Source organism: Panthera pardus, unplaced genomic scaffold (assembly GCF_024362965.1).
Source record: "Panthera pardus isolate Hobbes unplaced genomic scaffold, ASM2436296v1 HiC_scaffold_2, whole genome shotgun sequence".
Classification (NCBI taxonomy): domain Eukaryota; kingdom Metazoa; phylum Chordata; class Mammalia; order Carnivora; family Felidae; genus Panthera; species Panthera pardus.
In genome coordinates, this window is record NW_026526765.1 from 110,933,714 (window position 1) to 110,950,941 (window position 17,228).

At 37.3% G+C, this 17,228-nt stretch overlaps 1 protein-coding gene across 5 annotated transcripts in view; it reads left to right on the forward strand.

The window, feature by feature from the left end:
* LOC128778304 (cAMP-specific 3',5'-cyclic phosphodiesterase 4D-like) overlaps nucleotides 1-8,632 on the forward strand; it is a 475,712-nt gene extending 467,080 nt beyond the window's left edge. For 3 of the 5 annotated variants that reach the window (XM_053907345.1, XM_053907346.1, XM_053907343.1), the window contains exon 3: nucleotides 8,261-8,629. In XM_053907345.1, coding sequence (XP_053763320.1) covers nucleotides 8,261-8,494 — 234 coding nt within the window. In that variant the 3' untranslated portion in view covers nucleotides 8,495-8,629. Of the gene's footprint in view, nucleotides 1-8,260 lie in introns of all 5 variants that reach the window. The other 2 variants (XR_008423854.1, XM_053907344.1) reach the window with 2 other exon arrangements.
* The last annotated feature ends 8,596 nt before the right edge of the window (nucleotides 8,633-17,228 follow it).

Genomic DNA, 17,228 nt, shown 5'->3' on the forward strand with positions numbered 1-17,228 from the left:
ATGTAGGGTAAGCACATCCATTTCAAATTCCTGAAGCTGCAGCCACATTAACATCTAATGATCAGGGCACAAATGTAATTCTTATACAAGGTGAATATTTTCCCATACAATTTCCTACTAAATATCTGTCTTTTCAACCTTGCACTTTTGTTTCTTTGGATGTCTGGTCACAAGATGGACACCTGATGGAAATACGTTTCTTCTATTGGCCCACTTGTATGCCTGGCAAAGGAATCAACCCAACTTTTGGGTATGTGGGCAACTGCCCCTCTCTAGCTTGTTAGGATATTATGGTGGGTATAGCCACTCTAGAACAGGGATTGAAGGGACTTAAAGCAGTATATTAAGGAAGAACAACCTTGGTTTCTTATAATTCATCTGATATTACTAATACTGATCCAAAATCCTGGCCTGTGGCACACATTATCAATAACACTGGGCATGGGTATTCTTTTTGTTAATCATTCAAACTGTATAGACAGCCTATCAGACTCTTGACTTGAAGGGTCCTAAAAACACCACCATCAAAGCCATGGATGGCTGTACTCAGATTTGAGATAGGTTCATTTGGCTCACCCCGGTTTAGGGACATTAGGCACCCCTACGTTGGGAAAAGAAATAGCACTCTACACAGAACCAACCCAATTATTTCAGGGATATGGGATGGATATTACCAAAGCTGTGTAGTTACTCTGTCACATTAAAGGATAGTGACTGGTTTGGCACTGACTAATCATGCAGCAAAGGTGTTTTTGGATATCCCTCATTGGGACCCAATGGTTGTATGGCACAATCTTTGTGGCTTCCACGTTAGTGGTTGGGCTGCTGCACCCTGGTTTTCCCTGGCCACAGGGGATAATCCACACCACAGTAACAAAAATTGCCAACCTCTGTCTCCTCCAGGCCAGATGGGCACATTCTGTTTTCCACCTGTATGATCATTTGGCTGCTGTCTTTGTCCTCTCCATTGGCCCAGAAGACATATAACACACATAAAAGCCCTTATTAAATTTACCAAATATGACTTAAATGATGGTCACAAGGCCTGGTTTTTGTGAACACTGAACTATCTCTAATGAGGAAAGCTGTCCTCCAAAAGAGAATGGACATTATTACTGCCTATTATCTAAACAAAATCTGTGTTTATATCTGATTGGCCTACCAATGTATCATCTTTATTAAATCACACGAGGACACAAGTAAATGCTCTGAATGATCAGACCCCCAGTCTAGAGGACTTAATAGATCGGTGGTTTGGATAATGGGACTCTTGACAGAAAAACTTATTTTGGGAATCATCTTAATGTGTGTCTTCTCTTGGACGTGCCAAATTGCTGCTATGTGATCTGCCCCAGTGCAGCTGCCGCCAAAAGGCTGCCTCCCTCAGAGGGGAACCCCTTAATGACTGCTCAGGGCTCATTGTGGAAGAGGGTGTGAGAGGTTATGACAGCCACCCCACCGGTGCAGTGTCCCAGGAGGTCATGGGGAGGTCGTGACCTCCAGCTGACCCACCAGCTGGATCCGGGCACTCAGAGGCTCCTCACCCCCATGGGTCCTGGGAATGTACCTTCCACACATGCTTTCCACAGCAGAAGCTGACTTTAAGGGCGCAACCTTGAGGGAGCAATGTGCTGTTGACAACTTTGGGGTGTCCGTGACCGAGCTCAGGTGAGGCGTCTGCATAAACTTGAGATTGTGGCGGCTGCTGGCAGCGCTCACCACCCACCTCCTATAACTTCCCGGGCTGGGTCTGCCTGTGTCCTGCTAACTGGGGAGGACCTGTGTCTCCCGCTTCTCTCTCCCTGCCCTCTTTGTGAGTGGGGACAGTTTCAGATTCACCCAGGAAGCTCCTGAGGTTTTCAACCAGCAGTATGTCAGATGTGGAGAAAGACTGTGGAAAGAGAGTACCTTAGGGCATTGCTAAGATGTAAGAGACAGAGGATCCCCCAACCAAACATTTTGGGGAAGTAGAATCATAGAGCTCAGTTTGCCTCAGAAAGTCTGACTTTTCTACTTGCGTTAGAAACCTCTTTCACTCGCAAAAGTGTCACCCTACCTCTGTATCCCCAAAGGGCCCTAACTTCTGTGCAGCTGTCATTCTACTGGCTATTGTCTATTTATCTTTCTCCCTAAATGAATGTCAGTACTTAAGGGAGAGGAAATGTCTCACTCAACTGTATTTCCAGCTCCCTACACAAACATGGAAGGTAGTAGAGACTTCATCAGTTCTTAATTCAAGAATTTAACTAGGAAAGGATGATGTCATGATTAAGATAAATTGAACTCAAAGAATAGAGATGTGATTCTACATATAATATAACACTAGCTGTAATAAGGAAACCCCCAATTTTAATGGCTTCCCAGATGGAAAAATTATGTGTGGCTCATGTATCCCACATTAAATGTTTTTGATTGTCAAGTGACTCTCCTGTGAAGAGGGATTTAGGAACCGTGACTTCCATCTTTTGTCTCCACCATCTTCAGTATATGGCAAGAGATTACAGATGGTGAGACAAAGGAAGGGTTATTCTCACAGTTTTTATGGGCCAGATGTGAAAGTGGCATACATTTCCTTGCCTTGTGGAAACTGCTGCATGTCATATAACACCATCGATACCTCTACAACTACCTGCAACCCAGTCTCGAAATGTGATGTAGCTGTGTGCCCAGAAAGAAACATTCTGTCCTCCAATGCCACTGTATATACATTTTACGGTAATTTCTCTTTAGAAAACTTCATTTTTATATACACAATGAAACAAATATCAAAAACTATGAGGTTATCAGCAATCATAGCAATTTATTTAACACCAGTTATGTGTAGGTCCCCATTCTTCGGGCTTTGCAAACTGATTTGCCATCTACTTTGGGATGGAAAAAGAGAACAAAGAAATTAATTAAATACTCTGCACAGAAGCTGAAGAAAACAAAGAAGAAAATAATAAAATGATAATAATTACAACATATTTAATGTTCACTCAGTTATTATAAGTCTTAATTATTATGGGCTTGTTTTCCTTAGGTATGCCTTTCAGAGACATATTTGTCCTAACAGTGAAAAGAATTATTTCAAAGTTATTTTTTAAATCTATTCCAAATAAATTGTTTAATTACCAAAGGGAATTTCATTTTATTACAACTTAACAGGTTTGCATTAAACTCATTCAAACATTGTAGTGTTTTTTCTCTTTTGATATTGTATATCTTAAAGCTAAGTAAGTGATATTTCTGAGTTGAATCAATAACAAGGTAAATATTATTTTATTACTGAGACTTTCACTATACTTTTTAATCCCTAAATATTACATTTTTGATGGAAAATATAAGAGGTGGTAGTAAACAAAAATATGAAAATCACTGCCAATACTGTCACTCAGAAAAAGCCATTTTAGAAAATTGGGATATATCTGTCCATAATTTTTCTATGAATACAATATGTTAAATTTTTATTGTTTTGTTTGAGCCTCGTTTTACAAAAATAATATCACTTTGTAATCTGTTTTTCTTAGTCAATGTTATATCATAATCATAATCACATATGCTTGTGCCTTAACAACCTCCTAGTATTTCATAATATGATAAATCAAAATTTATTAAGCCAATCCTTCAATACAACAATTACATTACATCCAGTTGTTCATTATTATACATAAGCTGGAGTGAACATCTTTGTACTTGGATCTTTGCCATTCTTATTGGACTATGTCTAAAATGCAAAATTATTGGTTCCAAGTTTTAGTATGCATAGGAATCATCCTTGAGACTGATTGAGACTCCCAGGCCCTAGTCATAGAGATTCTCATTATGCAGATCTGGAACAGGGCCTGGGAATCTGAAGTTTAACAGGCACTGTCTCTGATTTTCATGCAGGGGGTTTGAGCACCACATTTTAAGAAGTGATTGCTTAGAGATATTATAAATACTATCTTATCCCTTCAGCCTTTGCAAAAATGCCATTTTCCAGCAATAAGATATTTGTTATCCCAGTAGTCAGTTTTACATTGCTTTCTAGAATAAGGCCACTTAATCTCCTGTCTTCTACCCGATAAAATTGTTCTTTTTATTTTTGAAAGATCATTGATGCACGTGGATCTGGAATTTTTAAAAAACCGTTTGTCATACTGTTTTTGAATGGAAATGTTAGGATACAGACATACACTGTTTTATCATTTTTATTGTCAAGATAAAAATACCACTTTATTTTTAATATAGGTTGTTCTCTCAAAAGAGGTTACCTCTTGAGGTGGTTTTATCTAAAAGACAATGTCACAAACATTAAGTCTTTAATCAGATAGCCTGGATTATATAAAGTGTTTTTGCAGTAGCAATGCTATTATCAGAGTGGGCAGTTTAGCACTTATAAAAATATATTAGCTTTGGCCAGTTGCATTCAGTGTTCAGCTCTGCTAGACTCATCCTTTGTTCTTCTCTGTGTTCATCCTGAAGAAGGGTATCTATACACTTCAGTCATTAACTTCTTGAGAAATGTGTAAGGCAGATTATGACCTGTTAGCAATCCCAGAATGTGGGTTCATTCTGCACTTGTGTCCTTAGATGAACACACAGAACTTCACAAACACACAGAGGCTCACTTTTTCAATCTAAAAGCTAAGAATGTTACATGTATACCTTTTCTCTTTGTTTTCTGTTATCGCCGTCTCCCTAAACATTGATTTTGCCATTGGCGATTTAAAATCAGACTATTCAAAACTGAAAGTGGTCTTAAGGGTCATTTTGTACAACCTCTCAATTTTGTGTCTAAGGAAATTAAAGCCCGACAGCTTCAGTGACTTCTGAATAGCATAAAAGTAATTAATGGCAAAGTTGGGCCAGGAAACTCTATCTCCTGATTTAATCAACAAGGGTTATTTTTTTTTTAATTTTTTTAACGTTTATTTATTTTTGAGACAGAGAGAGACAGAGCATGAACGGGGGAGGGTCAGAGAGAGAGGGAGACACGGAATCTGAAACAGGCTCCAGGCTCTGAGCTGTCAGCCCAGAGCCCGACGCGGGGCTCGAACTCACAGACCGCGAGATCATGACCTGAGCCGAAGTCGGCCGCTTAACCAACCGAGCCACCCAGGCGCCCCAACAAGGGTTATTATTAATAGGCTGTCTTGATTTCAGTTCTGTTGTTGTTGTTGTTGTTGTTGTTGTTGTTGTTGTTGTTACTATTACTATTATTTTAATGAAAATGTGAGGCTTATTAAATTTTGGTCGATGAGTATATATGTTCTTTGCTGGTAGTCTGCACCCTGCCATATCATACTTGTTAGAAGTAGTAAAACATAGTTGTTAGTAGTTGCACCTTTAACTGAAAGAGATTTGGTTTTGGATCTTGACTTGTAGGGTATTCAGCCATCCTAGTTTGGGACTGGGGGGTTTCTACAGACATGGAACTTACAATGCCAGGCAAACTGGAAGGGTTATCCTACTAATCATATGGCTGAAGGTATGCTGTTTTATAGGTCTCTGTTTCTTTATGTGTAAAATGGGAAAAGTAATAGGACCCAACTCAAAAAATTTCAATAAAATTTATATGAGTTGGTATATGTAAAACACAGTACCATTTAATAAGGAGTCAATAAATATTGGTCATTGTTATTATTAAATTTGTTCTCTGTTTTGCTGAGTTGTAATTGACATAGAGTATATAAGTTTAACAACATTGTGATTTGACTTACAGATGTGAAATCATGACCACAATAAGTTTAGTTAACAGGCATCATTTCAAATAGATACTAAAAGGAAAAGAAAAAAAAATTTCCTCATAATGAACTCTTAGGATTTACTCTCAACAACTTTCATATATATATATATATATATCAACTAAACTCACCACATTGTACATTATATCCCTAGTACTTACTTATAATTGTAAGTTTGTTCCTTTTGATTGCTTTCATTCAATTTCCCCTCCCTGCACTCCTGCTTCTGGTAACCACAAATCTGACCTGTTTTCTATGAGTTTTTTTTTTTCTCTTAGATTCTACATAGAGGTGAGATCATACAGAATTTGTTTTTTTCTGACATATTTCACTTAGCATAATGCTTTCAAGGTGCATCTGTGTTGTTAGAAATGGCAAGACCGCCTCCTTTGTAAGGGCATTATTATTATTAATGTTCTGCAAAGCAAGTAGAGTCCTCAAAGCACAGATTCGCAGAATCTGGATCTTCGTATCTAGGTTTGAAACAAATGAACTTTTATTTTAGCTTAGACCTTTTCTTGACCTTCTTGTTGCCCTTATTTTATTCTACTTACGCATAAAATTAGATAATAAAATCCATGGGTGAACAGAGTACACTATTGCCTATCTTTTCACATTTTTCAAGGTCTAAACCAGAAACAGACAAATTCTCTATATGGAAATGATATGGATAAATAAAGTATCAAAGGCAGTATAGTGCTCTGAAAATATAAAGGAAATTAGCTTGGATTATAATAATACTAGCTGCCATTTTGTTGAGTGCAAACTGCACTAGTTATTGGTGCTTTAAATACTTCGTATCTCTGGTCCAGACAGTAACTTTGAGTGGTAAAAATCATTATCTTCTGTGTTCAAAAGGACAATGGACCTTACTTATCTAAAGGTATTAGTATAATAAGAAGCGCAACAGAAACTCTAAACTAGGGGTGGGCTCTCCAAAGTCAAGTTTTAAAAATGTTTATTTATTTTTGAGTGAGACAGAGAGACAGAGTGAGCTGGTGAAGGGCACAGAGAGAGAGGAACAGAGGATCTGATGTAGGCTCTGTGCTAACAGCACATTCCCCATGCAGGGCTTGAACTCAAACCATGAAATCATGACTTAAGCCGAAGTCGGATGCTTAACCGACTGAACTACCCAGGCACATCTTCAAAGTCAATTATTAAAACACATTTTTTAAGTTTATTTATTTATTTTGAGAGAAAGAGATAGGTAGGGAGAGAGCACAAGTGGGGGAGGAACCGAGAGAAAGGAAGAGAAAAAGAATCCCAAGCAGGCTCCACGCTGTCAGCGCAGAGCCCACTGTGGGCCTTGAGCTCACGAACAGTGAGATCATGACCTGAGCCAAAATCAAGAGTCGCATGCTACACTGACTCAGCCACCCAGGTGCCTCCAAAGTCCATTTTTAGCATATAATGGACAGCCTAAATTTTGGAGAAGTACTTTGATTCCCAGGAAGAGTTTCTTTACCTGTAAAACTCAGAAGGAAACAAAACTGCTATTTATGACTGTGTATCACATTGCAGGTAGTGAGCAATATACTTTATTATGTTTCTAATAAAGAAACAGAAAACACAGGGAGATTCAGCAGTACTCTAAGAATATGATATGAGAATGTGGCAACACAGAGACTCTAGAACCCAGCATGTTATCTGGTAACAGTCGGTGATTCTGTCATTCTGAATACATGGATATAATAAACATTGCTCGAGTAGACTTTCCAACCACTGGGAATTGCTCATGGAACATTATATTTTTTCCAACTAGCATCAAAATAATAAGTTTTCTACTTTATTCTAAGCGTGATTTGCCTCTGCATATGGATAATAAGGATCTAATTTGCAAAATTCAGCTATGATCTGCTGGGCTCTCAGCTTTCCTTTTCATGTCCTTTTTTAAATTCCCCTTAAAAAATCTTACTATAAAACTTTGCATAGAATATTTATCCAAGTGACACATAACATGTGAAAATATGTGTTATAACTATGGCCCTAAGTATGAAAAGAAAAAGAATATAACTTATTTTCTCCCTTGTTCTTCATAGGCATGTATGTATACCTATGTCATATGTGAAGATATGTATATATTAATTTTCTATAAGTCATCTTTTAGAAGGTAGAAAACTATTTTGACTTGCCCTTGATTTTATAGAATTCATGCACGGAGTTAATAAATTCTAATATTATTGGAGATCAGTTAACTGCAACCACTGATCCTAATCTAAATATATTGATGAACAAATTTATTCTTTTGAAAATAAATCTAGATTTCAGTTATTAGTTCTGATCTTTTCATAAAATATTTCTGTTAGTATTGTTGCTTCATTGTTATATATATATACATATATATATACACACACACACAAAATAAATGTTATATATATATAACAAAATAAATGTTATATATATACACACACAAAATAAAATACAAATTATATATATATAATAAAATAAAATTAATATATTTTTTCATATATAATTTCCCTTAATTTCTCTCTCCAAAAGTGTAAAGCCATCATTATTGAGTACTGTACTTTCTTCACCTTTTGTCTTAGGCTTCTGAGGAAACACTGCATTCCAGTAATGAAGAGGAAGACCCTTTACGAGGAATGGAACCCTATCTTGTACGGAGACTTTCTTGCCGCAATGTTCAGCTTCCCCCTCTTGCCTTCAGACAGTTGGAACAAGCAGACTTGAAAAGTGAATCAGAGAACATTCCCAGACCGACCAGCCTCCCTCTGAAGATTCTACCACTGATTGCTATCACTTCTGCAGACTCCAGTGGGTGAGTGCCTCTGGGCAACATTTTCCCGTTTTATATTTTGGATGGTGATTGTTATCTTTGGTCTTTTGAGATTTTGTGGCTCATTGCCTGATTTGATTGGGAGGAAAATGTCTCTACCTCTACAGGAGAAGCTGTTTTAGTCCAACGGTTTTACACAGAGCAGTTGAACAGGTATTGGTGAATGAGAATAAACATCTAAGAAAGGAGACTTGGACTTGGAAAATTAATATTGGTCATATGTGATTTAATAAAAAAAATTCTTAACACATGAGAACTAATTCACACATTAATACATAGGCATACATATCTGGAAACAGTAGGCCATGTTCACTGATGCAAAATGAATTTTGAATCAAGAATAGATTGCCATGTAATAAGAATCCAAGGAAATAAGCAATTATATTCAGGAGGCTAGTAATTTGGCCTTTGACACATCAAGGTGTTGCTTACCAGAATACTGTTTCAGTTCCCAAAAGGAGGTGGTTTTATATAGTGTTAGTTATGGAAGGATCACGCACAGTCGCTGTCTCCATCATTCAATAACTTTTGTATTGCTGACTTTGCAGAATAGTTGTGTTTTTGTTCTTTCTCTGCTCTTTAGCAATGGAGGTTTTACTCTTTAAGAACAATGTTGCCAGGTAAACATTGAGAAAGAAAGTATGGATAATGGGCACATCCATTCTTTGCTGTTTTGGTCAGCTGCATTTTTAAGAAGATTGAATAGGAAAGAAAGGAAGAAGCCAGTGGCCCATATTTGGAAAGACTCTAGAGCATTCGCTAAGATTATGAGAACAAAGCAATTTGTTAGGTGACAAATGTGATTCTTCCCCATTCTCCGCCAAATTGAAGGCATGTCTAGGAAAGGTGCTTCTGGATTTGCCTAGAAGTTGTTAGAAAAGTTGTAATTAGAAGAAATTTTGCTAGTAACTGCCTTCTGTGATACTGAGTTTAGTTTGAATTGTTACAGACCAGTTCAAAGGACTTGTGTTATTAAAAGGTATGAAGAAATTACTACTAGGTAAGTAGGAATATACCAAATTCTTAAAGAAATGGAAAGTGGAAATATGTGTCTAGTTGTCTTTGGTTTTTGTTTTTGATGAATCATGTATGTAAGGAAGATTGTACACTTATTGATCAAACACACTGAAGCAGCTGGGAATTTTATATGGCAGCTTGACCTGAACATTGTTTGAAAAATACTGTCTCAAAAAACTGATTTCCCCTCTCTTTGGGATCAAAGATGAACTACTACTGTTCATCTGTGTATAGGGCAGGATTCCCAGATATCAGGGATTGAGTCAGGGGTCACCAAGATTTCCCCTAGATTCCATGATTTGCTAGATGAGCTCGCAGGACTCAGCCAATAGTCCTATTCATGGCTGAGATTTATTACAGCCAAAGAACACAAAGCAAAATCAGCAAAGAGAAAGGCACATGGGGCAAAATCTGGAGGAAAGCAGCCGGAAGCTTCCTAGAGTCTCCCATTACAGTAGAGTCAGACAGGATGCCCTTAATTCCTCTAGAAGTGAGCTGTGACAACACCTGTGAAATGTGTCACCGGAAAAGTCTTATACCAGAAAAACCTCTGAAAGACTTGGTGCTTGTATGAGGAATGTGAAACGGTGCAACTCACAGAAAGATAAGGAGGTTGGCAGGGGCTAAGGATAGGGAAATGGGAAATTGCTATTCAATGGGTATATCATTTGAATTATGCAAAATGAATCAGCTCTAGAGATCTGTATCATTATGCCTATAATGAACAACATTGTGTTGTGCGCTTAAAAATTGGTCAGGGGAGATCTTATGCTAAATGTTCTTACCACAATTAAAAAAAAAGCAAGGTAAAAACCCAGGAAATAAAAAATAGACTCAGTGCTCAGAATTTTTACTGGGGGCTGGTCACTTAGGCACCCTCTATCCAGCCTATGCCTAAATTTCAGATTCCAAGAAGGAAAGCAGTTGTTCAGCACAAACCACTTTTTTTTTTCTCTTTTAGAACCAGGTTAGGCACAGTGAATGTCTGTTACCATTTAGGGAATGGTGGGCAGTCTCCTGAAATCCCAGTTTCTAGATACCAGCCAAGGGCAAACTTTCAAACAGGCTTTTCTGAAGATAATGTCACAGGCCTGATGTTAACTCTTTTCTGCACAGCAGGTTTATCTTAGAATCATTATCTTGTTTTGTCTACATTTGAGTAAGAAGAGAATATAGTTAAAATTTAAATAAATTTCAGCTGTGATGCATTCATTTAACTTTGGTATCTAAAAGAATTCGATGGCTAACCATGATTTCTCATTCAAACCTCATGTTATATCATCTGCTATTAAAAGAAAATAATGCAATAGATCTAATATATCTCTATGTAGTTGGCCATGTATATAATTAAAATTCTTAGGTAAAAACCTAACTCAATTAGTTACATTTAAATGTGTTGCTAAAAACAAAAAGTCTCTAAGTGTCAAATAGAGAATTGTCAGTATGGTTATACTTACATTGGTTCAAAGTTTGTTTCCTTCTTAATAAGAATCTAAGAATCAAGTGTAAGTGAAATTGTGCTTACCATTTGCAAACTTATTCAGTATTTTGGAGGAAAGAGTTTGTCTTTTAGAAAGGTGAAACCAGGGTAATTTATACATGAAGGCAGCCAGGAGAAACCATGGACAAGCGTGACTAACAAGAAACAAAGACTAAGAATGTATGAAAGGGACTATTATTACATTCTGAGGCAAAAATTATTTGTGAATTGAGTATTTGAGAACTATAAAAATCAGGTGTATAATTTTCTGGAATATCTAAGCTTTGGAAGGGAAGCAGAAGGTAAAGTTAGGGCTTACATCCTGTAGCCACTTCAGTTAACCAAACCCCCAGATTCCTTCAGAGAAAGGGCTAATGGGGAGTTGAGACTATTTTAGCCAAGTTGTCTCAGTTCCTTGTTGTTGAAGGTAAGCCTGCCACCAGGTCTCTTCATCAACCTACATTGAGACATGGGTAATTGTAAATCTTTGATGGGAAAGGAGGCTTTTCACGTCCTTTGGATTTATTTTCCTTAATTTCTTAACATCATAACTTTTTGTTCTTTCTTCCTGTGTATCAGCACACCAGAAACTTGCTCTGTCAGGTATCACACAGTGGGTCTGGAGGCTTATGCGACACCTTTAGAAAGACACAGTGTGGCCCCAAGAGTAACTATTTTTTGAAGGGAACTTTGGCCTGCAGCTATTACCTTCCTAATGAAGTGCCTGGGTCAAGATACTGAAATTGAGAGAGCCTTTTAGAATGAACAGTTCCACAGTTCTACTTTGGGTTGTTTTGACCAGGTGCTTTAAATGTGTTCAAATGTATGCCGTTTAACAACACTCTATAAATAAGCCTAACGTGTCTGAGCTTTTGTGTATTGTGATTAAGCAACCTTTACAAACTTTCAAGGATGACAAAACAGAATTGTAAGATCTGAGGTGTTGAAAACCTTCAATGTATCCATCAGTTAGCTTTCCATATGGGATAGGGTCACTTTGACTTCAGGGCTGTGTATTGACTCTCACAGAAGAAGGACATCTGTTAATGGCTTGAAATGCTATGAACTACGGAATGGGAAAAGATATTTGCAAATGACATATCAGACAAAGGGCTAGTATCCAAAATCTATAAAGAACTCACCAAACTCCACACCTGAAAAGCAAATAATCCAGTGAAGAAATGGGCAGAAAACATGAATAGACACTTCTCTAAAGAAGACATCCAGATGGCCAATAAGCACATGAAAAGATGCTCAACATCACTCCTCATCAGGGAAATACAAATCAAAACCACACTCAGATACCATCTCACACCAGTCAGAGTGGCTAAAATGAACAAATCAGGAGACTATAGATGTTGGAGAGGATGTGGAGAAATGGGAACCCTCTTGCACTGTTGGTGGGAATGCACACTGGTGCAGCCACTCTGGAAAACAGTGTGGAGGTTCCTCAAAAAATTAAAACTAGATCTACCCTATGACCCAGCAATAGCACTGCTAGGAATTTACCCAAGGGATACAGGAGTGCTGGTGCATAGGGGCACTTGTACCCCAATGTTTACAGCAGCACTTTCAACAAGAGCCAAGTTATGGAAAGAGCCTAAATGTCCACCAACTGATGAATGGATAAAGAAATTGTGGTTTATATACACAATGGAATACTACTTGGCAATGAGAAAGAATGAAATATGGCCTTTTGTAGCAACGTGGATGGAACTGGAGAGTGTTATGCTAAGTGAAATAAGTCATACGAGAAAGATACCATATGTTTTTACTCTTATGTGGATACTGAGAAACTTAACAATAGACCATGGGGGAGGGGAAGGAGAAAAAGAAGTTAGGGAGAGAGCCAAACCATAGGAGACTGTTAAAAACTGAGAATAAACTGAGGGTTGATGGGGGGTAGGAAGGAGGGGAAGGTGGGTGATGGGCATTGATGGGCATTGAGGAGGGCATCTGTTGGGATGAGCACTGAGTGTTGTATGGAAACCAATTTGGCAATAAATTTCATATTAAAAAAAGAAATGCTATGAACTTGGCAAAGAAATAATTTGGAATGTCATAGATTTTCATATTTCTCTCTTAAGTGTTTTTTCTCCATTTACATTTTTTAATGTTTACATTTTATTTTTGAAAGAGAGAGAGAGACAGAGAGAGCATGAATGGGGGAGGGGCAAATAAAGAGGAGGACAGGATCTGAAGCAGGCTCTGTACTGGCAGCAGCAAGCCCAATGTGGGGCTTGAACTCACGAACTTTGTGATCATGACCTAAGCTGAAATTGGACACTCGACTGACTGAGCCACCCAGGTTCCCTGTCCATCTAAGCTGTCAGCCCAGAGTTTGATGCAGGGCTAAAATTCATGAACCATGAGATCATGACCTGAGCTGAAGTCAGACACTCAGCCAACTGAGCCACCCAGATGCACCATAAATTTTTTTTTTTTATTAAGGGATAGTTTACACGCAGTAGAATATGCAACTCTTAAGTATATATCTTGATAAAATTTTATGTATTTATACACCCATGTAATCACCATGTAGTTTGCTAACTCCTATCACTGAAAATTAGTTTGGCCCCTTCTTGGACATCATATAAATAGGATTGTATCGTGAGCACTCTTTGTGTTTGTCTGCTATCACTTAAAATGCTTTCTGATATTTATCCATATTAGTGTATGTATCAATAGTTTGCTCTTTTTTATTGTAGTGCAGTATTCCACTGTGTGAGCATACCATAATTTATTTATCTACACTCTCTTATTGATGGACATTTGAGATATTTCTTGTATGGGGAGCATGTATTATGAGTAAAATTGCTGTGTACTTTTGCATACAAGTCTTTTGGCGGACATATGCAATTATTTCTCTTGGTTATATTCCTAGGGGTGTAATGTCGGAGTCATAGGTAAGCATATGTTTATTTTAGTTACTGCCTAACAATTTTCCAAGTGATATACTATTTTACTCTCCCGCTGGCAATGTGTGGTAGTTCCATTTGCTCTGCATCCTCAACCTCACTTGGTGTTCTTAATGTTTCATTTTATCAGTTCTGGTGAATGTGTAGTGAGCAGTATCTTACTATGCTTTATATTACTCTGATGACAGGTAGTGTTGTTTAGCTACTAATATATTTATTTAACTTATGAATAACATATTTTATGCTATGCCCATTTAAAAATTTATTCAGCTTTTCTTTCACTTACTGATTTCTGGTGGCTGTTTATATATTCTAGAGTCCTCTGTTGGATATATGCATTATAAAATATCTTCTCTCAGACCATTGCTTCCATTTTTACTTTGTATTTACTTCTAATGGTGGTAACAGTAAGGACCTCTGAAATGTGTGCACATGTGTGTGAGTATGTGTGTGTGTGTGTGTGTGTGTGTGTGTGTGTGTGTGTAGGGAAAAGTGTAATAGTGAGAGGTCAAGGAAATGAGGATAAGAGAGATGGCAATGGAGTGGGACAAAGGAGAAAGGAGAATAAGCAGATGAAGGGGAAAGAACAGTGAAAAGGAAAAGAGGGCAGTGTGTAAGGTGGAGAGGAAAATGGAAGGGGAAAATGGACACAGCTTAATAAAAGGAAAACAGGTGATAAGAAGGACTCTTAACCTGAAGGGAAGTTTTTCTTAGAGACAAGGACAGTTGTCCCTTGAACATTGAATGGTAGCAAATGGGACATCTTAATGTACTAAGGGGGCAGACACAGAAACATGGAGAATGAAATGACCTTTTTGTGGTGGCAGAGTAGTAAGTGGTTAGGATGCAGACAGGTTGAATTTGCATTCTACCTCACCACTTACTACCTCTGTGACCTTGGGAAAGTTACTTAACCATTCCAACTTTGTAATATTTCAAGGGCAAAATCGAAATAATGGAAGTCCCTGCCTCATGGGTTTGCTGTGAGGATAAAATACTTAGTACTATAAGTACCTAATATGTAATAACATCAGCTACTGCTACTGCTACACTTATTTAGGAAAATATTAGAAGAGATCATGTTTGTTTTTGTTGCATTTGTTTGTTTCCTCTTCTTTTTACTTGCTTCAATTGGGTAACAACCCTTACTGACTTCTACATATTTCTCTGGCCAGCATCCTCAAGAATTAGGAGCTTTCGCTGGTCGCATCTCTCACCCTGACTTAACTTTCCCTGGGTGGTCCATGTTCCTCCAGATACTTTGAGGAGGGTTTAGCTTGCCATACCTGTGGAGATTGCTCCCTGCACACAGATAAGAAGTTGTGGGAGCAGAGGGCTAGTACGGGGGAGTAGTGTTAAGTCTCTCTAGCTGTGTTTCACTACTGCATCAGCTATAATAAAATGAGAGCCAAGGAGCAAGTTTTACCCTTGTGACATGATGACACATCCCTAGATGGATGTGTATGCAGGAATATGCGTGAGTAGAGAATATTAGAAACAATTTCTCATCACTAGTGTCCTATTACCTGTCTAGAGAAGTACTCTGTGTGCATTTGTATTACTGTGTTCAAAAAAAAAAAAAAAAAAGAAAAGAATTTAAGGGAAGAAGTGGTCACTCTTAGAAATAAAACAGACTCACCAACACAGGGAGAGAGACTACTTTAGTCAAATAAGGGTTCATTTTACAAGGATCTTCTAGAAATACTTACATGAGTTATGTGCTATTCGCAGAGGAGCTGGTCTCAGATGCTAGTTAAACATTGATTTTCTGATGAACTACCTATCATCTAGTGTTCCTGAGTACACACAGTACATTAGAGTGAACATAAAAAAGGTAATTTTCTGTATTTTGTTACTGAATCAAATTCAAACAAAAGGAAAACAGAAAACAAAAAGAAATCCAAACAAAAGAAAAACAGAAGCCTAGTTAAGGAGACATATCTTATCTTTGAAATTTGATCTTAATTTAAGAAGGTATTAACAGTGGGCATTCCATCTTTGGAATATGGGCATTCCATCTTTGGCATATTTTGAATCTAAGGAATTAAGAAGCTAAAGGGCTGTATTTCAGAGTGTACCCACAAGACTTGCACCTTCATATTGGATCTGTGCTCAAATTTTGAGACATTTATCTGGTAAGTTCTTATTGAAAGCTGTGTGGAAGATCTATAGGCAAAACTTTTCAAATTGAAAATGGGCACACATAATTGTGATTGTGAAATATTCCTTAGAAATACAGTTTCTTGGGCTAGATTTGGAGTTAAAAGTAATGAAGGCAAAGAAATTGGGAAGCAATACTTCCAAGAGTCTTGATGATACTGTGAGAAAGAAACTGGGTTCCTTTGTCTTTGATTTATTCAAGTGTTAATTTTTGGGCATAGTGTTTGTCAAAACTTCCCAGAACACCCATAAAATATTGCAAGCCTTTTGTTTCTGAAACATTTGCTCTGTGTAATTAAATCTGGTTTCATTTTTGCTTTGAAATTGGTGATTTTCAAGATTAAAATTAGACTGTAAGACTGATAGAACACTTTATCTTTAATATATAGTATCTTGAGGAACCACATCTTTTTTTTTCCAGAATCAGTAGCAATTCTTGGATCTAACCTAAAATAAACAGCTAAATAACACTGACTTTATTCCTCCTACATCATAGAATCTCTGAATGTTTTATGAAGTCTGTCATGCCCTAAATTTACAAAAGAATAAGATAATTATCAAACTCCAATTTCTTTTTCAGACTACAATAGTACCTTTTCATTCTTGTAGTACTTCCTGGCATTCTAATTACGGATACCCCAATGGACTGACACTATACCACAGTATTTTACTCTATATATGTATGTCACTAAAGTAACATGTACCAAGGAACGGTTTATGTTTATAGCCAAAATTTCTATGTCACCAGGCTCTCACATTCTTAAAAACGCTAAAGAGGGTGCTGACTTTGCACGTGTTTCCAAACCTTTTTTATGCTAACTTTACTTGTTTTATTGTATAGATTGGTTGGGAATTCTATATTTCCCCAAAATGATCCCAGTGAAGTATTTGTTTTGCTATGAAAAGTTGATTGAAGAACACAGTACTATGGCCTGCAGAGTGCAGAGCTGAATAAAAGCACTTTATTTTTGTTCAGGAATTATAATTTTCAGCTCCTCAGATAGCTTGTTTTCCGTAAACGCCCCCCTGCCTGACCATCCTTACATAATCCAGAATTATTCATCATTGAAGTGTTTAGAGAGAGTTGACATTCTTTAAAAGTCATATTCTTTTGACTTGCAATATTATGTTCATAAAAAAAAAAA